This window comes from Vespa crabro, chromosome 6 (genome assembly GCF_910589235.1).
Source record: "Vespa crabro chromosome 6, iyVesCrab1.2, whole genome shotgun sequence".
NCBI lineage: Eukaryota > Metazoa > Arthropoda > Insecta > Hymenoptera > Vespidae > Vespa > Vespa crabro.
This window is the reverse complement of record NC_060960.1, coordinates 1,537,215-1,554,953: the sequence shown is the minus strand read 5'-3', so window position 1 is coordinate 1,554,953 and position 17,739 is coordinate 1,537,215. Positions and strand designations below refer to the sequence as shown.

General features: G+C 30.9%; 1 protein-coding gene across 1 annotated transcript; it reads left to right on the top strand.

Annotated features, from left to right (window-relative positions):
* The first annotated feature begins 1,044 nt into the window (after nt 1-1,044).
* On the top strand, nt 1,045-11,854 carry LOC124425016. Its single transcript, XM_046964756.1, has 11 exons — nt 1,045-1,686; nt 5,017-5,190; nt 6,533-6,830; nt 6,984-7,003; nt 7,909-8,035; nt 8,182-8,305; nt 8,462-8,626; nt 9,009-9,164; nt 9,266-9,603; nt 9,670-9,952; nt 11,217-11,854. The coding sequence occupies exons 1-11, from the start codon at nt 1,657-1,659 to the stop codon at nt 11,446-11,448; spliced, it is 1,947 nt and encodes a 648-aa protein (XP_046820712.1). The 5' UTR covers nt 1,045-1,656; the 3' UTR covers nt 11,449-11,854.
* The last annotated feature ends 5,885 nt before the right edge of the window (nt 11,855-17,739 follow it).

Here is a 17,739-nt window from a genome sequence, read left to right as displayed (position 1 = left end):
TTTTGTAATAATACATTTTCCGATCGAGTATTATTAAAGACGATTCTGTCGATAATTTTCGAGAGTGGTAGATATTAATTATCAAAGACTACCAGAAACGAGAATCATCGTATTTAAAGTCTCACTCATGTATTATCTTGTAAAGGTACTGGTAAGTACAAGGCGCTTTCACCCTTCTCTTCATCGTGCACCTGCTAAAGGAGACAACCTCTGGCCAGTCGCGAAACGAATCTCGAGAGCAAAGAGATCTATTATAAAGAAAGTTCATCAACCCGGACTCGAGTGAAATATTCTATTTTTTATTTTATTTCTTTTGTCTTTTTTTCTTTATACCATCAAATGTTTTTACGCCGATTAATTTGAAAGGATCTTTTTTCTTGTTTTCCTTTTTTTTTGTTAACGTTTAATGTTAACGCAACTTCTTGATATAGAGATCATATGAAAAATATCAAAAAGAATAACAATAATAATTAAAAAAAAGATAGAGATTAGGCTATTTTAAAAGAAAGAAAGACTTGTTTTAACACAAAGAGAACGAAGAGTAGATATATAAGAAGAGAGCAGGAAGAGAGTGGCCGACTTCTTCTTCTTTTTCTTCCTTCTTCTTCTTCTTCTTCTTCTTCTTCCTTCTTCTTCTTCTTCCTCGGCAGTCGAAGCAACACAAGACATGCGCCTCGAGTATCTCGACGATACTTAACTATGTACTACGTTCCGGTTTTCTCGGTCACGGCTAAGCGAACGAAACATCTTTTTCTGTGAGAGAGATTCTCCTTCCGTTGGATAAAATTATCAATTCGTAATGGAACGACCTTAAATATAACATCCTCTATTTGCCTCATTGCTAACAACGAGAATGAATTTTATGAACGATCGAAGCGAAAACGAACGTCGCACTTTTTTTTTGTCCTCCTTCCTTTTTCTTTTTTTCCTTTTCCTCCCACTCCCTCCCCACCCCCATAAAATTTTGTCCAACGAAGAAGTTGAATAAACAAGGATGAGTTCGCGAAAATGTACGTGAACTTTTTTCTCAAAGTTTCATTGCGATGAAAAAGTTCATTCAACGGGGCAAATATCGAGTTTGTACGATCGTGTTTGTAGAAAGAGAAAACAATATCTTTTCTTTATTCTCGAGAAGAAAGGAAAAAAAAAAGATAGAAAAAAGAGAAAGAATTATAAAAACAATCATATATGGGGAAACGATCTCGTGTGTTAAAAGTTTTGCGTGCTGTATAGAGAATGTTTATGTTTCGAGAAAAAGTGTAAACGTGGCTCCCGCGTAGACACGACATAGAGGGGAACTAATCTTCTTCTTCTTCTTCTTTTTCTTCCTTTTTTGATCCACCTCCCTTAAGTACACCTCCACTACCATCACCACCACCTCTACCATCTGCTATCAAGAGACTGAAAGTCCGAGCTCGCGAGTTTCGCGCTGTTGGAAGAAGAGATCAGTAGTAAACCATTCGATGAAGTCGGTTGAATTTTGACCTCGATAGGAAACAGATGTACGAAGATTCGTGTTCGCGAATTATACGATTGATAAATTATAAATAACGATCATTAGGCTCTTTCAGTGGATCGTCGCGTGTGTGTATCCAGTGATAAACAATCAATCTATAGATTTTCCGCGAGAAATAGATTAAAAATTCTGAAGCTGAGATGAGAATACGACGGTCTTTCATAATTTTGGTAAGAAAATTTATTTCGATCTTCCAAAAAGTAAATAAAAAAAAAAAGATAAAAAAAGAGGAACAAAAAATATTACAATTGATAAAATTAATATGATAAAATTAATTATGTGAAACGGTTTTACGATATATATATATATATATATATATATATATATATATATATATATATATATGTATAACGATTTTCTCAGGGGCAATGTTTTTAAATAAGAAATAATATTATTTAACTTTTTCTGAAGGAAATAATCATGGAAGCGAGACGAAATCGTGCCGTGACAAAACGAGACTTTAAATAGTAACAATTTTCCAGTCGTCGAATCGATTAACTCAGTAAAGGTAACAAATTACAAAGGGTTGAACGTCTCCTTGAACGGATTTGCACTTGTCTCAGTCAACTTTTATCTCGATAAAGTGGAACAACCTTTACCGTGGCCTTGATCCGAGGAAGCCGGTAAAACGAGGAAAAGTAATAGAACGTTCGTTTATGCCGGAATACCGAGTTCCCTCTCAGGAGAAAGGTTCATTAACGTCATCTGCATATTTCCTCTCTCTTTCTCGGCTATTAAAAGAGAAAGATCGAAACTACGTCGCTGTTTAAAAATGGCAATTACGAGAGAAATAAAAAAAAAGAAAAGAAAAGAAAAGAAAGAAAGATTCGTTCGAATGACGATCATGAAAATGATTTCAGTGAAATCGTTGTCGACCTCTGCACGTCCTTCTTTTTTTATTCTTTATTTTTTTTTTCATCTTCTCCTACCTCTTCATCTTCTCCTTCCTTCTTGTCTTGCACGGATGCTTACTGGGTCAACGTCGATTACAAACGCGTAGAACGGGATGAAAAATGGCTTCGTGGAGAAACATAGTTTCCTATTTTATGGCGATTTCACGACGGATAATAGATGTAAACTTATCGTATTAGTCTATACGATCCATCTACGTTGGGAAATGTTTATCGTGAATTTGCTCGATAAGGCAGCTATTATAACTTTAGTATAGCACTTCGTGTAGGACGTTTATTTGGAACGACAGTGTGAGAAACTTACGAGAGAACCTGTTATATTCGAGAGTGAGAGAGAAAAAGAGAGAGAGAGAGAGATAAGTAAGTGGGCGGAAGTAAATATAGATAAACAGGATATTTCAAGATACAATTTTTACATGCAAAAATGACGAATCAATTTTTTCAACCTATTTAGAACAATAGAGTAAGAAACTTACGAGAGAAGCTGTTATATTCGAGATTGAAAGAAAAAGAGAGAAAGAAAGACAGAGAAATATATGAACAGAAGTGAATGCTGAACAGAATATTTTGAGATTCAATATTTATATACAAAAATGAAGAATTAATTTTATCTAGCTACTTAGAACAATAGAGTGAGAAACTTAAGTGAGAGTCTATTTTACTCTAAAGAAAGAGAGAGAGAGAGAGAGAGAGAGAAAAGAAAAATATATAAGCAGAAATGAATATAGGTAATCTGGATATTTCGAGATTCAATCTTTACATGCGAAAATAATGAATGAATTTTTATCTAGCTATTTATATAACAATAGAAAGAGAAACTTACGAGTAAATCTGTTACATTCAAGAATAAAAGAAAGAGAAAGAAAGGAATATATTGATAAAACTGAATACTAGTAAAGAGGACATTTAGAGATTTATTATTTATATACAAAAATGATGAATTAATTTTATTTAGCTATCTAGAACAATAGGAAGAGAATTTTAAATTATAACCTGTTGTATTCAAAAGAGACAAAAAGATAAAAAGATAGATAGATAGATAAATAAAGAGAGAGAGAGAGATAGAGAGAGAGAGAGAGAGAGATAGTGAAATACATGTGCTGAATTGAATACAGATGAACAGGTCATGTTGAGTTTAGATACTTATATGCAAAAATGACGAATGAATTTCATATAACTATTTAGGCAGTGTGAAACATTTGCGAGATAATCTATTATATTCCAGAATCAGAGAAACATAGAGAGAGAAGGAGACAGAAATACGTGGGCGATAGAGAATATAGGTAAACTGGAAATTTCGAGATTTAATTTTTACATGCGGAAACTATGAATGAATTTTTATATAGCTATTTAGAACAATAGGTCAAGAAATTTACGAGTGAACCTGTTACATTTGAGAGTGAAAGAGAGATAAAAATAGAAATACGTGGGCAAATCTGAGTGTAGGTGAACAGGACATTTTATGATTCAATATTTATATACAAAAATAATGTATAAGTTTTATTTAGCTATTTAAGACAAAGAATAGCTAAAAAGGAAAAGAAATTTACGTGAGAACGTGTTGTAGTCAAGAGACAGAGACAGAGACAGAGACAGAAACAGAGAGAGAGACAGAGAGAGAGAGAGAGAGAGAGAGAGAGAGAGAGAGAGAGAGAGAGAGAGAGAGCGAATATAAATGAAAACAGAACACTTCTGTATCGTCCAATATTAGGAAAAATGGCAAATGAATTTTTTCTAAATTATTTGTAAATAAATGAATTTATATATATATATATATATATATATATATATGTTGATGTATAATATATATTGTATATATATATTCTTATTACATAAATTTTTAACAGAGATATAGTTAACCAAAAGAGAATAAATAAGATTTTAATGGAAACTCTTTCAGAGTTTCTTTTTTATATATAGTATGACACTAAACTCGTATAGTCAGCAGTGACTTGTTGTTCGGGATCCTTAAAAGAGATTCCTCTTCGCGATAATCTTAAGTTAACTGGAAAACTAGTAGATAATGCTATATAAACCGAGCTTCCTCTTACGAATAACTGTTACGTCTCCACATGTAATACTATCTTGTGCACGCGCTACAATTGTTCCTTCTCGAGGAAGTTGCATCGTCTTTAATTGTGCCTTGAAATCATTTCTTAATTAAAAACTACTGGAATATATTAGTTTATCCTTTCTTTTTGTTTCTTTCATCTTTTTAATATTTTGTTACGCGTGATATCGCAATAGTCCCTTTTTTCTTGTAGATTTCTTTTTTTTTTTTTTTTTATACCATCTTAAATAATTCTAGATTTTCTTTTAAATATTAGAACGCATAATGTATATATCTTTCGAGAATGAATATTTTCCAATGCATAACTTCACGCGCACATATCAAACATATCTAGAATTCCAGGCTATCTATTAAAATACGAAGAATCTTATACGACACGCGCTTGTTCATTATAACAAATGATTTTTACTCGTAGATATCTTTAAACGTAGTAAAGTAAAAGAAAGAAAAAAAAAAGAAAAAAAAGGAAGAAGAAAAAAGGAAAAAATAACAACATTGCTTTCCGTTTCACTCTCTAGGCGGTCGTACTACTATCCTCGTTTAACGTCGACTCGAAAGAGGATCGGAAAGACGATGGAATCTACGAGGATAAAAACTCAACGAAAGAGGACGTTTCTGTTTCTTCGACGATGGACGAGGAGCAAATTAGTGTCAAGAACAGGACCGATAAAGTACGAGACTTAGTGAAATCCGTGAGTAAGCAATAAAATAAAACAGAAAAAAAGTACAAGATTTCTTTATCTGAAATAACATACGAGTGTGATTATTTTTTATCTGGACGTTATCTTGAATGAAATCATTTTTCTTATAATTATCATTGATTATTCATTGTTTTCATTGACTTTATTTAATTCTTATCATTCCAAGAATATTATGCTATGTTTACTAGTCAATTTCAAAGAAATTTTGCTAATTTAAACAATAATTATTTGTTGTTAAAAGATTTTATAAATAATGTCTAAAATCAACGACTGATAACGATAATGATAATAATAATATATAACAATATATGTATATAATAATATATATCTTTATAATAACATTATTATTATTATTATTATTATATATATAGTATAATATAATAATACTGTTATATTATATATATTATATAATAATAATGTTATAATAATAATAATATATTATTATTATTATTATTATTAAAAAATACAATTTGCAGCATTAATAAAGGTTAAATTGATAAAGATTAACTAAAAAAAATCAACTTACACTGACTTATCAATTCCAAATACTTTTATCAAGATATTTAAATTCTTATCTCTTCAAGAATGTTATAGTATATTTTCTAGTCAACTTCTATTGAAGAAAGTTTGTAAAGTTTAACGATAGTTGTTTATTATTGAAAATATTTATAAATATTATGTAATAATAATAATAATAATATTATTATTATTATTATAATTTATATTTATATAATAATAAAAAAATGCGCTTGTCTACATTACTGAAGGTTGGATGGATAAGAATTAAATAAAAAAAAGTCAACTTTAAAGACTCAATTACTTTTCCATAATTAAAAAAAATGTATTCTTTCGTCAAATTTCAATTGCTTTTATGAAGGTATTTTAATCCTTATCATTCCGAAAGTATTATAGTATATTTACTAGTTAATTTCAAAGAAGTTTTGTAAAGTTATTATTAAAAATGTTTATAAATACTATGTGAAATCAACGATTGATAACGATAATAATAATAATAATAATAATAATAATAATAATAATAATCATAATAATAATAATAATAATAATAATAATAATAATCATAATAATAATAATAATAATAATAATAATAATAATAATAATAATAATAACAATAATAATATCATATTATATAATAATATAATAATAATAATATAATAATAATTTTTTTTATATAATAAAATAATATACAATATTATTGAAAAAATGTAGTCGGCAATATTACTAAAGGTTAGATTGATAAGGATTAAATAAAAAAATAAAAAAACGAAAAAAAATCAGTCGACTTCACTGACTTATCTAATTTCACTTTTTAAAGGCTCTTAAAGTGACAGAGAAGAGGGAACAGATCGGCGAGGTAATACCAATAATACGTAGTATGTCGGTACGGCAAAAGTTGCTTATGGCAAGATTAATTTCAAAGAGAATAAGCGATAACGAAACAACGCCGTCATCTCCGATAGTGGAGACTCGATCTCTCTTTGGCGATGAGGATAGTAGCAGGAGGAACGCCTCGCGAGCTCTGATGTTGCCTATCAGTGCAGACATCGCAAGGATCATTTCCGACGACATTTCTGGAGATGAGATGGAAGAGGACGAAGAAGATGAGGAGGAAGAGGAGGAGAAGGAGATGAAAGAGGATGAAGGCGAGAAAGAAGCAGGTGAGAAGAAAGAGAAGGATGTAAAGGATGAGGAGAAAGGGAAGGAAAAAAAGGAAGATGATGAGGTGAAGATCGAAAAAGAAAAAGAGAGAGAAGACGGGAAGGAAACTGCGGAGGAATTGCCAAAGGTAATTTAAACTTTCTTAATTAACGCGATATGGATAATAATCCTTATTATGAAATGGTGTCTTCTATCCTTGTTTTCTCTCTCTCTCTCTCTCTCTCTCTTGTTTCTTTCTTTTTCTCATTCTTTCGTTTTTTTTCCTTCTTTTTTCAATGTGAATTCCTCACTACTTGTTACGTTACTCGTCCTCGGAAGGTGGAAGTAATTTGATACTATGCCATCCTGTCGCAATTTGAGAAGTCATAAAATGTTTTCTTTAAGGTTAATAAAAAAAAAAGAAAAAGAAAAAAGAAAAGAAAATACAAGAAATATCTTACTCCTTTGAAAATAAATCATTTTAATTCGTAAGATGTCTATTGATATTAGAATCAACAATATAAACGAATTAACACATTTCTCCGAGAGAGTCTTTCGTTTTACACTTTCACGAGGAGTTCACGTTTACCATGCATAATCGCAATGCCTCATGAAACTTTTCCCGACATGGCTATTAAAGAGAGAAAGAGAGAGAGAGAGAAAGAGAGAAAGAGAGAAAGAGAGAGAGAGAGAAAAAGAGAGAGAGAGAGAGAAAAAGAGAGAAAGAAAGAAAGAAAGAAAGAAAAATAATAGAAAAGAAAATAAGAAGATGAAAATAAAAAGAACGAAACAAATCTATGTGTGTTCTTATTTCCTGAGATAATTTTCTCTACTTCAACGAAATATACAATTAGCGCATGACCGTGAATGCGAAAGTGCAATCGTAACGTCGTAAATGTGGAATATCTAGATATTTAAATATCTCGGAGAGATCGAAAGGGTTTACTTTAACGTTAATGATCCCTTTGAAATCGATCTTCGTCTCTTTTCCTTCTTGTTGTTTTTTCTTTCTTTCTTTTTTTTTTTTTAATTTAATTTTGTTGGACGTTCAAGGCACAAGAGTTGCGATCGGTAAGACCTGTCCCAAGAAGACGGCCCTTTTATCGGATGCCGCCGCCTCCACCAGTGAATCTACCAACGAGAAGACCGTCTTCCCTCAACAGAAGAAACGTTTATGCAGGTCGGTCTATTCTATCTTCTTTGTTGTGAACAAATAAAAAAAAAAAGAAAAAAGAGAAAAAAGAGAAGTAAAAGTCTCGTGGATGTCATTATTTCCTGGCAAAAGATTATCCGAGATAAGGAAAATTGGATCTTTTGCTTTTGCAGATCCATCGAGAATGTCTCCATTGAGACCATCAAGAAAACCTTCCGAGCCAAAGAAGGTTCCCACGGATAAGGAATGTACTTTCTTTTCTAAAACCGTATGCCTCGATGCTACGGATTATCCGCAGTAAGTACAATAGCGTATAATATTATTCAAAAGTTAAGATCAATTTTTATTTTCGATATCGTAAAAAATAACTTTTGTTTTATTTTTTATTTTTAATTTTTTCGTTTTTTTTCTTTTTTTCCATTTTTTTTTTTACATTTTTCTACCCTATTAAAGCGAAGCGATAACGAGGAGTTTAAGAAGCAACAAAGACATGGTGGCAGCTTTGTTGACTGATTACAAGGTACAAGAGGGAAGATTCGACGACCATTCGTCCGGTCCTTTTGAAAATCGATACGAAAATCGTTATGAGAATCGTTACGAGAGTAATGAAATCAAAAGGTGAATTTAAATAATATCTATGAGTATTAATGGCTTGATTATTATTTACACAATAAAATTTGCACAGTTAAATAGCCTTATAATGTAAGCGATAATTTAACGAACACAATGATGTTTAGAAATCGGGAGACACAGAAAGATTGAAAATAAAAAAAACAAATAAAAAAGAATAAAAAAAAAAAAAAAGAAAAAGAAAAAGAAAAAGAACTTTTTCTTAATAGAGTGAGAACGATTTCAGGATATATTTCACATCGTTTAATTAACTTTCACCATTTTCAAATGCAATCCATCGTTTGAAAGAAAACACATGAGACATATACCATTGATTATATAGTTACATAAATGCAATAGTGAACATCTGATAATAAATTTCTTTCCTTAGATCTGACAATCCATTTGACAATGTCGAAGAAGGATTCACATGTCCGTCTACAGTTAAATATGCACGTCCACAATTGGCCAGAGCGGCATCTGGAATTTGGAAATACATAATAAATACGGGAGAGCATACTCAAACGTTACGTTTGGAGAAGTGTTCGTAAGTGTTGATCTTCGAAGAAAAAATTATCGTTTTAAGTGAACAGTCAGAAAAAATTGATTCAATTAATAAAAATAACGATATCTTATCTTTTATTTCAGTAATACTCGAAGCAGTTGTTCCTTCATATCGGAGAACTATCGTTCCTCTTGTGTACAAGTTTACAATTATCATCGATTGTTAACATGGGATTCAAAATTAGGTCTACATATGGATATATTTAAGGTACCTACCTGTTGCAGTTGTCACGTTCATGGTTATTCCGAGATATTTCCACCTCATGAAAAAGATCCGCCGCTAAAACCTAAAGAAAAATTTCCTGGAGCTGAATTTGTTACTAATAACGAGTCAAAGGACGATTATCAAGAATTGAGCAAGCCCAATCATAATTACGTCAGTAAATACAACAATCCAGGTCCGAGCTACGATTCAGATATCGGTAAATACTACAAAAATTTGTTGTCATTAACGAGATATCACGATTGTCAAAACAAATGTTTTCCAGCATTGTCCAGTAACAAAAGGCCGGTGATTGAGACTTCGTCAACCAGCCGACCCAGTTTCACCCTTCCTGGACGAACCAGACCAAAGGTACCCTCGTCCGTTCACAGACCCTTCGATAAATTACCTCATCAACATGCACCCAATACGAGAGCTCCTGGATACATTGGCCCATTGAATAAAGGACCTTCTTCTAGGCCTACTAGACACAGACCACCGTTCAGAAGGGAATCTATTTCTCAAATGGAGGAACTCCCTGATAATTCTAATAATAGCTCATTTAACAGGTCAGTCATATCATTAAAAACGAAAGTATAAAGAGTAAGGTCGTATTGATGATTAATTAAACCAGGTTTATTAAATGTTCGTCAATCTCTTTTCCTCTTTATCACTCTTTCTCTCTCTCTCTCTTTTTTTCTCTCTCTCTCATAGTTTTTTGATAAATTTAATATCTATGTTATTTGATGACCATTATATAGTGTTGGTTTCTCTTGATAACTGTCTTGATTTTATTATCATCACTATTAGAAAGTTCTGCACATTTTTCTCTTTTTTTTGTAATAGAAGAACATTAAATGTTAAAAATAAACACTTTGTTGTCTTCCACTTTTGATGAGATATAAAATTAAAATAAAATACTAAATTAAAAAAGAAAGAAAGAAATATATAGACATTGTTAATCCAGTTTCAAGTATTTAACTAATACGTGTTTAATACAGTTATTGTTTTACAGAAATATCATGACAAATATGGAGAAGTGACACGAATTTTTTGAAAAAGTCAATATACCGGGTGTCACATTTTAAACGATCCAACCAAATATTTCCAATTCTATTGGATTTGATAAACAAACGTTTCAAATAAAAGTTGTGAAGTTTTTAAAGAAGAAATGTAATATTTATTGCAATTACTTTATAGAGGATGCAGTTAGACAATTTTATCTAGACCGATATTGTAGTCATAGTATTTTTTTTTAATGAAGATCGATATTTTAAACTTAACAATAGTTATAGAGAATTTCAATATGAATTCAATGAGTACCTATAAAGTATTTTTTCATCGATATTTCATCGGGTTATAATAGTTAGGAAGAACAATCACAGGTCACATATTACAGAACACAAAACAAAGAACAAAGAAAACAGATCGCAATCATATATCACAAATTATGTCATAGAACACAGATAACAGATCATAAATCACAAGTGCCGTGACATACTGAGCCATAACTATTATTGTCATAACCCGATAAAATTTCGATGAAAAGATATTCGTTGGATTCGTATTGATACTCTTTATAACTTTCGTCATACTTACAATATCGATTTCAATAAAAAGATATTTTGGTTTTTGTATCTCATGAACAATTTTTTTTATAAAATATTTTCAATAAATTACATTTCTCCCTCCAAATCTCAAAACTTTTATTTGAATCATTTATTTATAAAATCCAATAGAATCGATGATATTTGGATGGATCGTTTAAAATGAAATAATTGGTATAACAAATTTGACTTGTGTCAAAAAAATGAATCCTTTTTCTTTGTGCAGGTATAGTCAACCGTTCGATCAAGATACAAACATTTCTACTAGACTACAAAATAGTGGCTTTGACGAAGAATATCAAGAACCTCCAAGACGAATCAATTATAACTACCATCCGATCTTAGATTTCTTTAAACCGGAAGCATCGATGTTGCAATCTTCGGAAATCAAATTCCCAATGCAATTGTCCGACGTTCCAAACGATTCGAATTCTTGGAAACCGATGTTAACATCTTAGAATATCTCGTTATCTTTTATCAGTACCTGACGCATCGTTCTTTCGTAAAGAATTGTAATTATCTTCTTCTGTATTTGTTATTTATCGAAATTCATGATCGATCCAAACGATCGTGTATTATATAAAGGATAGATGTATAAATTTTGTTAAAAACAAAAAATGTTTAAATATATGTATATATGTATGTAAGTCATATATATATATATATATATATATATATATATATATATATATATATATATATATATGCGATAACGAATATGAATCTCAATGACGAATTCGTGCTTAAATATCGGAATACAGTATTATATTCGTTCGCATTAATGTATCTTTTATTAAAGATGACTTTTATAATAGTATCATAAGTCATCCTAGATAAATGATTAATTGTTCGTGACCATTTTTTATATTTATTATTATATATTGCTGTACTCTTTATTTATACGTTAAATTTAAGAAAATAAAATGAATTATCATATACCTATAATAATAATAATAGTATATACATATTATATATGTAAATATCTATTATATACACACATGCACACACATATACATACATATACATTACATATGTATACATATATATACATGTATATGTTGGAAATGAAATTCTAGGTGATTACTCAAAACAAAAAAGAAAAGAGAAAGATGATTATTAAACTTGAATTTGAAGACGATAAATTCTTCGAAATCGTCGACGACTTCTACTCGTTAACGTTGAAAGAAGGTTACACTTATTTTTATTTCATTCGTATAAAAACAAGTAACGATTCTCTCTCTGTGGAAAAAGGAGCAATCGAAATATTTGAAATATCGTGAGACCAAATAGACAGAATGCGAAGCGATTTACTTGACTCGGTCGTCCGTGAATCGTTTGTCTCGGCAAAAGCTATTATCTGACTCCTAACCGTGTCGATTCGCGAAGCGTGACGACTCCATGCAGCATGCGTTTCGACTTTCTTCCTTCGACCGAAACTTCTAAAGAACTATTATGGAACCTTCTCTGTGGAACGCTTCAGTTAAGAGTTCGTAGCACTTTGAATCATGTGGTATGAACTCATTAGCACGATGACTACCAACGCTTATATACAGGGTGTCCCGTTTATATCAAACAAACATTGAAATATCTCGTAAGAGATTGAACCTATTAAAATAATCTTTTAACAGATTTGTTTGGTATGAAGAGACATGTCATGTAAGTCCAATATTTTTAGAGATCAAATGGTCGGATAAATTTCGAAGTTAAATTTATTTTTTTTTTTTTTTTTATGAAAATATATTTTTTTCTTACAGTTGGATGGCTTTTGTTAAGACAAATTCATCACTTACCATATGAGGTATTTTATTGTTGTAAAGTGTTATAAATTATATTATAAATTTGTGAGTTCCGAAATGATATAATCACGTATCGCCGGTTGCCTGTTACTAGGCTACATGTTGCGTACGAAGGCCGAACTTCTTACGAAATATATTTTGTTTAATTAGCCCTGTAATTTGAGAAGTATAATGGGAACATACTTTACTATGAGAACATACTTTATTACAATATTATATTACATTATATCGTATTATTTATAATACTATATTTATTATATTGTATCATAGTGTTATATTATATTATAGCCCCAGTTATATAATAAAATAAACTTTTGTACAATTAAGAAATACAATGTATATACTATTACTAATAACAATGAAAATAAAAATGTTTAACGCGAAGAAAAATTTACAGTGTTCTTTACTAAATCCTCTACCATTACTCCTTATTTAAAAAATTGACTTTTTTAAAATTGACAAATTCTGGACAAAGTGAAAATTGTTCCTGGAAAAGTGAAAATCGAGTTTTGTATCAGGATCACATGACTCACGAAGAGATGGCACATAAAATCATGTCACCTCCTGATAAGTTATATTCTTCTGTTTGAAAAGTTAAATTCTTGACAAAGCAGATATTTTTCCCACAAATCAAACTTTGCAGGCTTTTTATCTTTATGAAATTGAGAAAACTTTTTTCTGTCATTTTTGCATCATATGATTACTATACAAAAACGATTTGAGGTATGAAGAATAATTGGTGTACTAATGATTGGATTTAAGAAAAAACACATTGAATTTTTATTCAAAACAAATATTTATTTTCATTTTAATTATTTATATGTATAAAGTACATTATATTTACTAATTATATTGATATTTACTTATCCTTATAAATTGAGATATAATATAATACAGTATTATACAATTTATAATGCAATATAATGTAATGTATAATATGTATTAATAGATTACTGAAGAAGGACTAATTTTATTATTTAGCTTGTATAGTTTTCTTTATTTATGATTTATATCGATACATCATTGTGGATTTAACTTATAATAAATCTCATAATTTCTCTATCGTTTACAATGCATATCCTTGCATTTGTCTATAGTATATGTTTATTATGAAAGTTCTTGATCATCCTTCTTTATCTTTTATTCTTTTTGCGTATGTCTTCTTGTATATCTTCATTGTCATCAGTAATCGCTAAATCTTGCAAAATAAAAATTGGCACTCATGTGATATGTTTCTTCATGTCAAACAAATCTGCAAAAACATTTCTATAAAAAAATTTTCATAAATTCGATTTCTTATGGGATAGTTAAATCTTTTTATATAAACGGTATACCTTATATATTCATTCACATACACACGCACACACACACGTTAATATCTAATATATATATAATATTTGTCAAATTAATATAAATTAATATCTTCCTTATAATATATAATATATATAATATATATTATATGTAATATATAATATATATATATATATATATATATATATATATATATCTTCTATACATTTTTTCTAGACGAAACATACAAGATAGTAATAACGTCTAGATTAGATTTTACTGTTGTTATTAAAAAACTTTAATCTCCTAAAATGTTATAAAAGAAATCTTAGAAATGTACGTAAGTTGGAATATCAAAAAAATTAATTTGCCAGTCACCAGTGATCAGTATATTTAGCGTGTTAATGTATAACTATATATATAATCTATTAGTGTTACGTTACGTTCTATAGCAATTGAACAAAACATAATCGAGAAATCTCATTACAATACCTTCAATCGAGATTTATCGGAGAAAATAAAAATACGCAAAACGAAAGTGTCCGTAAGTGGTACTGATACTATTATATTCCGATTTTATTCCCTTTCTAGTAATAAACTCTGAGAAGGTACTATCGAGAGATCGCAAAATCGTCGAACGTCGACGGACTGCACGCTCCGTGAATAAAGTCTCTAAAGCTAACTCTATCATTTCTCACCCTACCCCACTACTTTTTACACGACCAGAAAATATAAATCGGCTCGACACGATTATAATGTTCAACAGTACAAGCGAAGATTTCGTAGAACGTAAAGTGAATATATAGAAACAAATATCAACTTTGTGATGTATTTTATTCGATCGAAATTCAAAGTGCAGTGAAATAATCGTGCGAGACGTGATAAAGTCTAAGTTTAAAAAAAAAAGTATCATCAATATTATAATGACTTATCGTGATTAATATTAAGGAATGGATGTAAAATCGATCATTTTCTTTCTACTATTAATCCATACAATTTGTAATAGATCATTAGCTATCGAAATTTTTTCTGACGACGAAAAATTTATTCGATCGAAAGAACTTGTTAAAAATGATCCGAACGAGATATCAACGTCCAAAGATATCTCTTCGATATCATCAGAAGATATCGAAGAACCACCGGATCATAAAATACCTTATTCCGAACATGAAAATTCTGAAAAGGATGTTGCAACGAAACCAAAATATTTTGCACCAGGTGATTGGGCCAAACCATCAAAAGAGAAAAATATTTCTATAGATTTTGTACCTACAAAAATATATGCACAAGTTAGAGGAACTCATACGGTTAAACGTGCACCACGAGAGGAAGCCATCGAGGAAGCTAATACTGACGAAGAAAAACTAAACGCATTAAGATTACGTGAAGTTGTGAAGAATTCTAAGGTGAACACAGTTTACACAGAAGAAGGCTATGAGGATTCGGCTTACGATCATGCTGGACACACCAGGGACGCTGATTTTCATGAGGATTTTAATAGAAATCTTCGTAATCAATTGAAAGAAAAACATGGCGAGGAAAGGACAGTTTCGGACAAACCAACAAAACGCGAGGATGACCATAATGAACAGGATGAAAACAACGAAGAAAATTCACGTGAAAATTATTTGGAATCTAACCTGAATCCTAAATTGATAGTTCGAAACGAAATTGAAATATTAGAAAAAGATCTCGAGCGAGAAGCTGAGGAAGTCGAAGGTGATTCGGACATACGGCTGTTCGATTCGAAGAAATTAAAACAATCCACGAGTTCCGAAGGAAAATCAACTGCTAATGATAAAATATCTAGCAATGAAAATAATAATCACGATCGTCAAGAAGATGAGACAGAAAACGAAAATATTTATAACAAAAATCCAACCGATCGAATAACGGACGTAACGACTGTTTATAATAATCCCGAACGAACGATCGTTGATCAATCGACAAATGATTATGGTAAAATCGTATGGGACTTTTTGAAAACGACGACAAATAATCCATTGAAAGAACAAGAAATTACATTGACTCGTAAAGATGCGACTACGTTGTCTCCTAATTTACAATCACCAATGTTAATTACTACGATACCGTTGAATCTACCTGCATCATATTTTTTGCCAACTATTAAAGAAATAGTGACTCTACCTACCGTTTATCAAGCTTCTCAGAATTATTTTCCTCACGGTCCAAATTCTGAAACAGTTAATGCCGGACTTATCACGTCGATTGTTCAAAACAACGATCAAATTTGGCCAAGAAAAACCAACGTCGATAATTACGTTGAATTCACAGATGATCCAATGATTCGTTCAGTTATCTCGGATACTTCGAACTTGTGGAAACCTTCGACGCATAGCACAACTGATCAATCTTCTTTAAAACATTTTGATGATCTCGTTTTAAGCAACGAGTCGATCGAATCCCCAACGACAATTTTACCTGAAAAAAATCAAACGGAAAATTTCCAATCGGACGATATTAAAATCGACGATAACAATGAAAATTATTTCTCGAATCCTTTTATCGATCGTAAGAAGATAAAATACAAAGTCTTAGGAAGATACAAGCCACAAAAATCAACGAAGTCTTCGATGTCTTCTCGATCTCAAAAAGAGAACGATCTTAAAGATCATTCGAACGATGTTAAATATAACAAAAATTTGAACGATCAAAGGGCGAAGTACACGAAGGTATTGAATTATGTTATGAATCTAGATCGATCGAAAGCATCGAACGATTTTACAAACTCAAGAGGACCGAACGAGATCAAATATATCGACTTTCGTGTGAAAGATCGTCCAACAGCTGGTAGCGAATTGGCTATTGTTGATCAATCAAGCGTACCGATCGAAAGCGAAACGATAATGAGAGAGCCAAACGATAAAAACTTTCTACGGAATCGGCCGATCTCAAGCGTGGACAGCTTCCTTGGTACGTCCTCGCTTCCGATTTATAAAATCGATACTTCTTCACTTCTCGGACTATTACCACCACCACCACCACCATCATTACCATTATCGACACAATTATTACCACCGTCGAATTATCAAAACAAATATCGTTCTGTATCATTTCCTTATAACAACGAAGAAGGATATTATCGCAATATCGAGCCGATATTAAAATATGCTCCAGTGATTGTAGATCTAAAACGAAAATCTCGAACGAGAAGAAAAAGAACGGCGGAGTATGTGAAAGGCGAGGTAAATAATGGCACGACAAATCGCGAAGAAATAAATCAGGATAAAGATAACATTTTTCGAGTTACGAAAGACGGAAGAAATTCGAGAGTAACGGAAGGATCGAGAAATAACGATTACGAAGAGAGAACCCGTCAAAGAACTATTGGCAAGTCATTAGGTGATAAAAAACCTCACGAGGAATTATTAAACGAAGCACCTAAAATAACTACCCTAGTGGTGGATAAGGAAATTGAAGAACGATTTAATAAAGATAATGAAAAAAGTAACAATGAAAAATTAGAAAATCAAAGGAAAAATGACGAAGTCAATGTCGAAGTCGATATACCGACGAATTACGATTACGTTGAAGAACTTGCCAATGAAAAAGTCGAGAAACTTCCTGTCGTCGAAGAAATCACGAAGATCGATTTAAAAAAATATCCTTTCTACAAAAACGAAAGGATATCCGATTTATCCG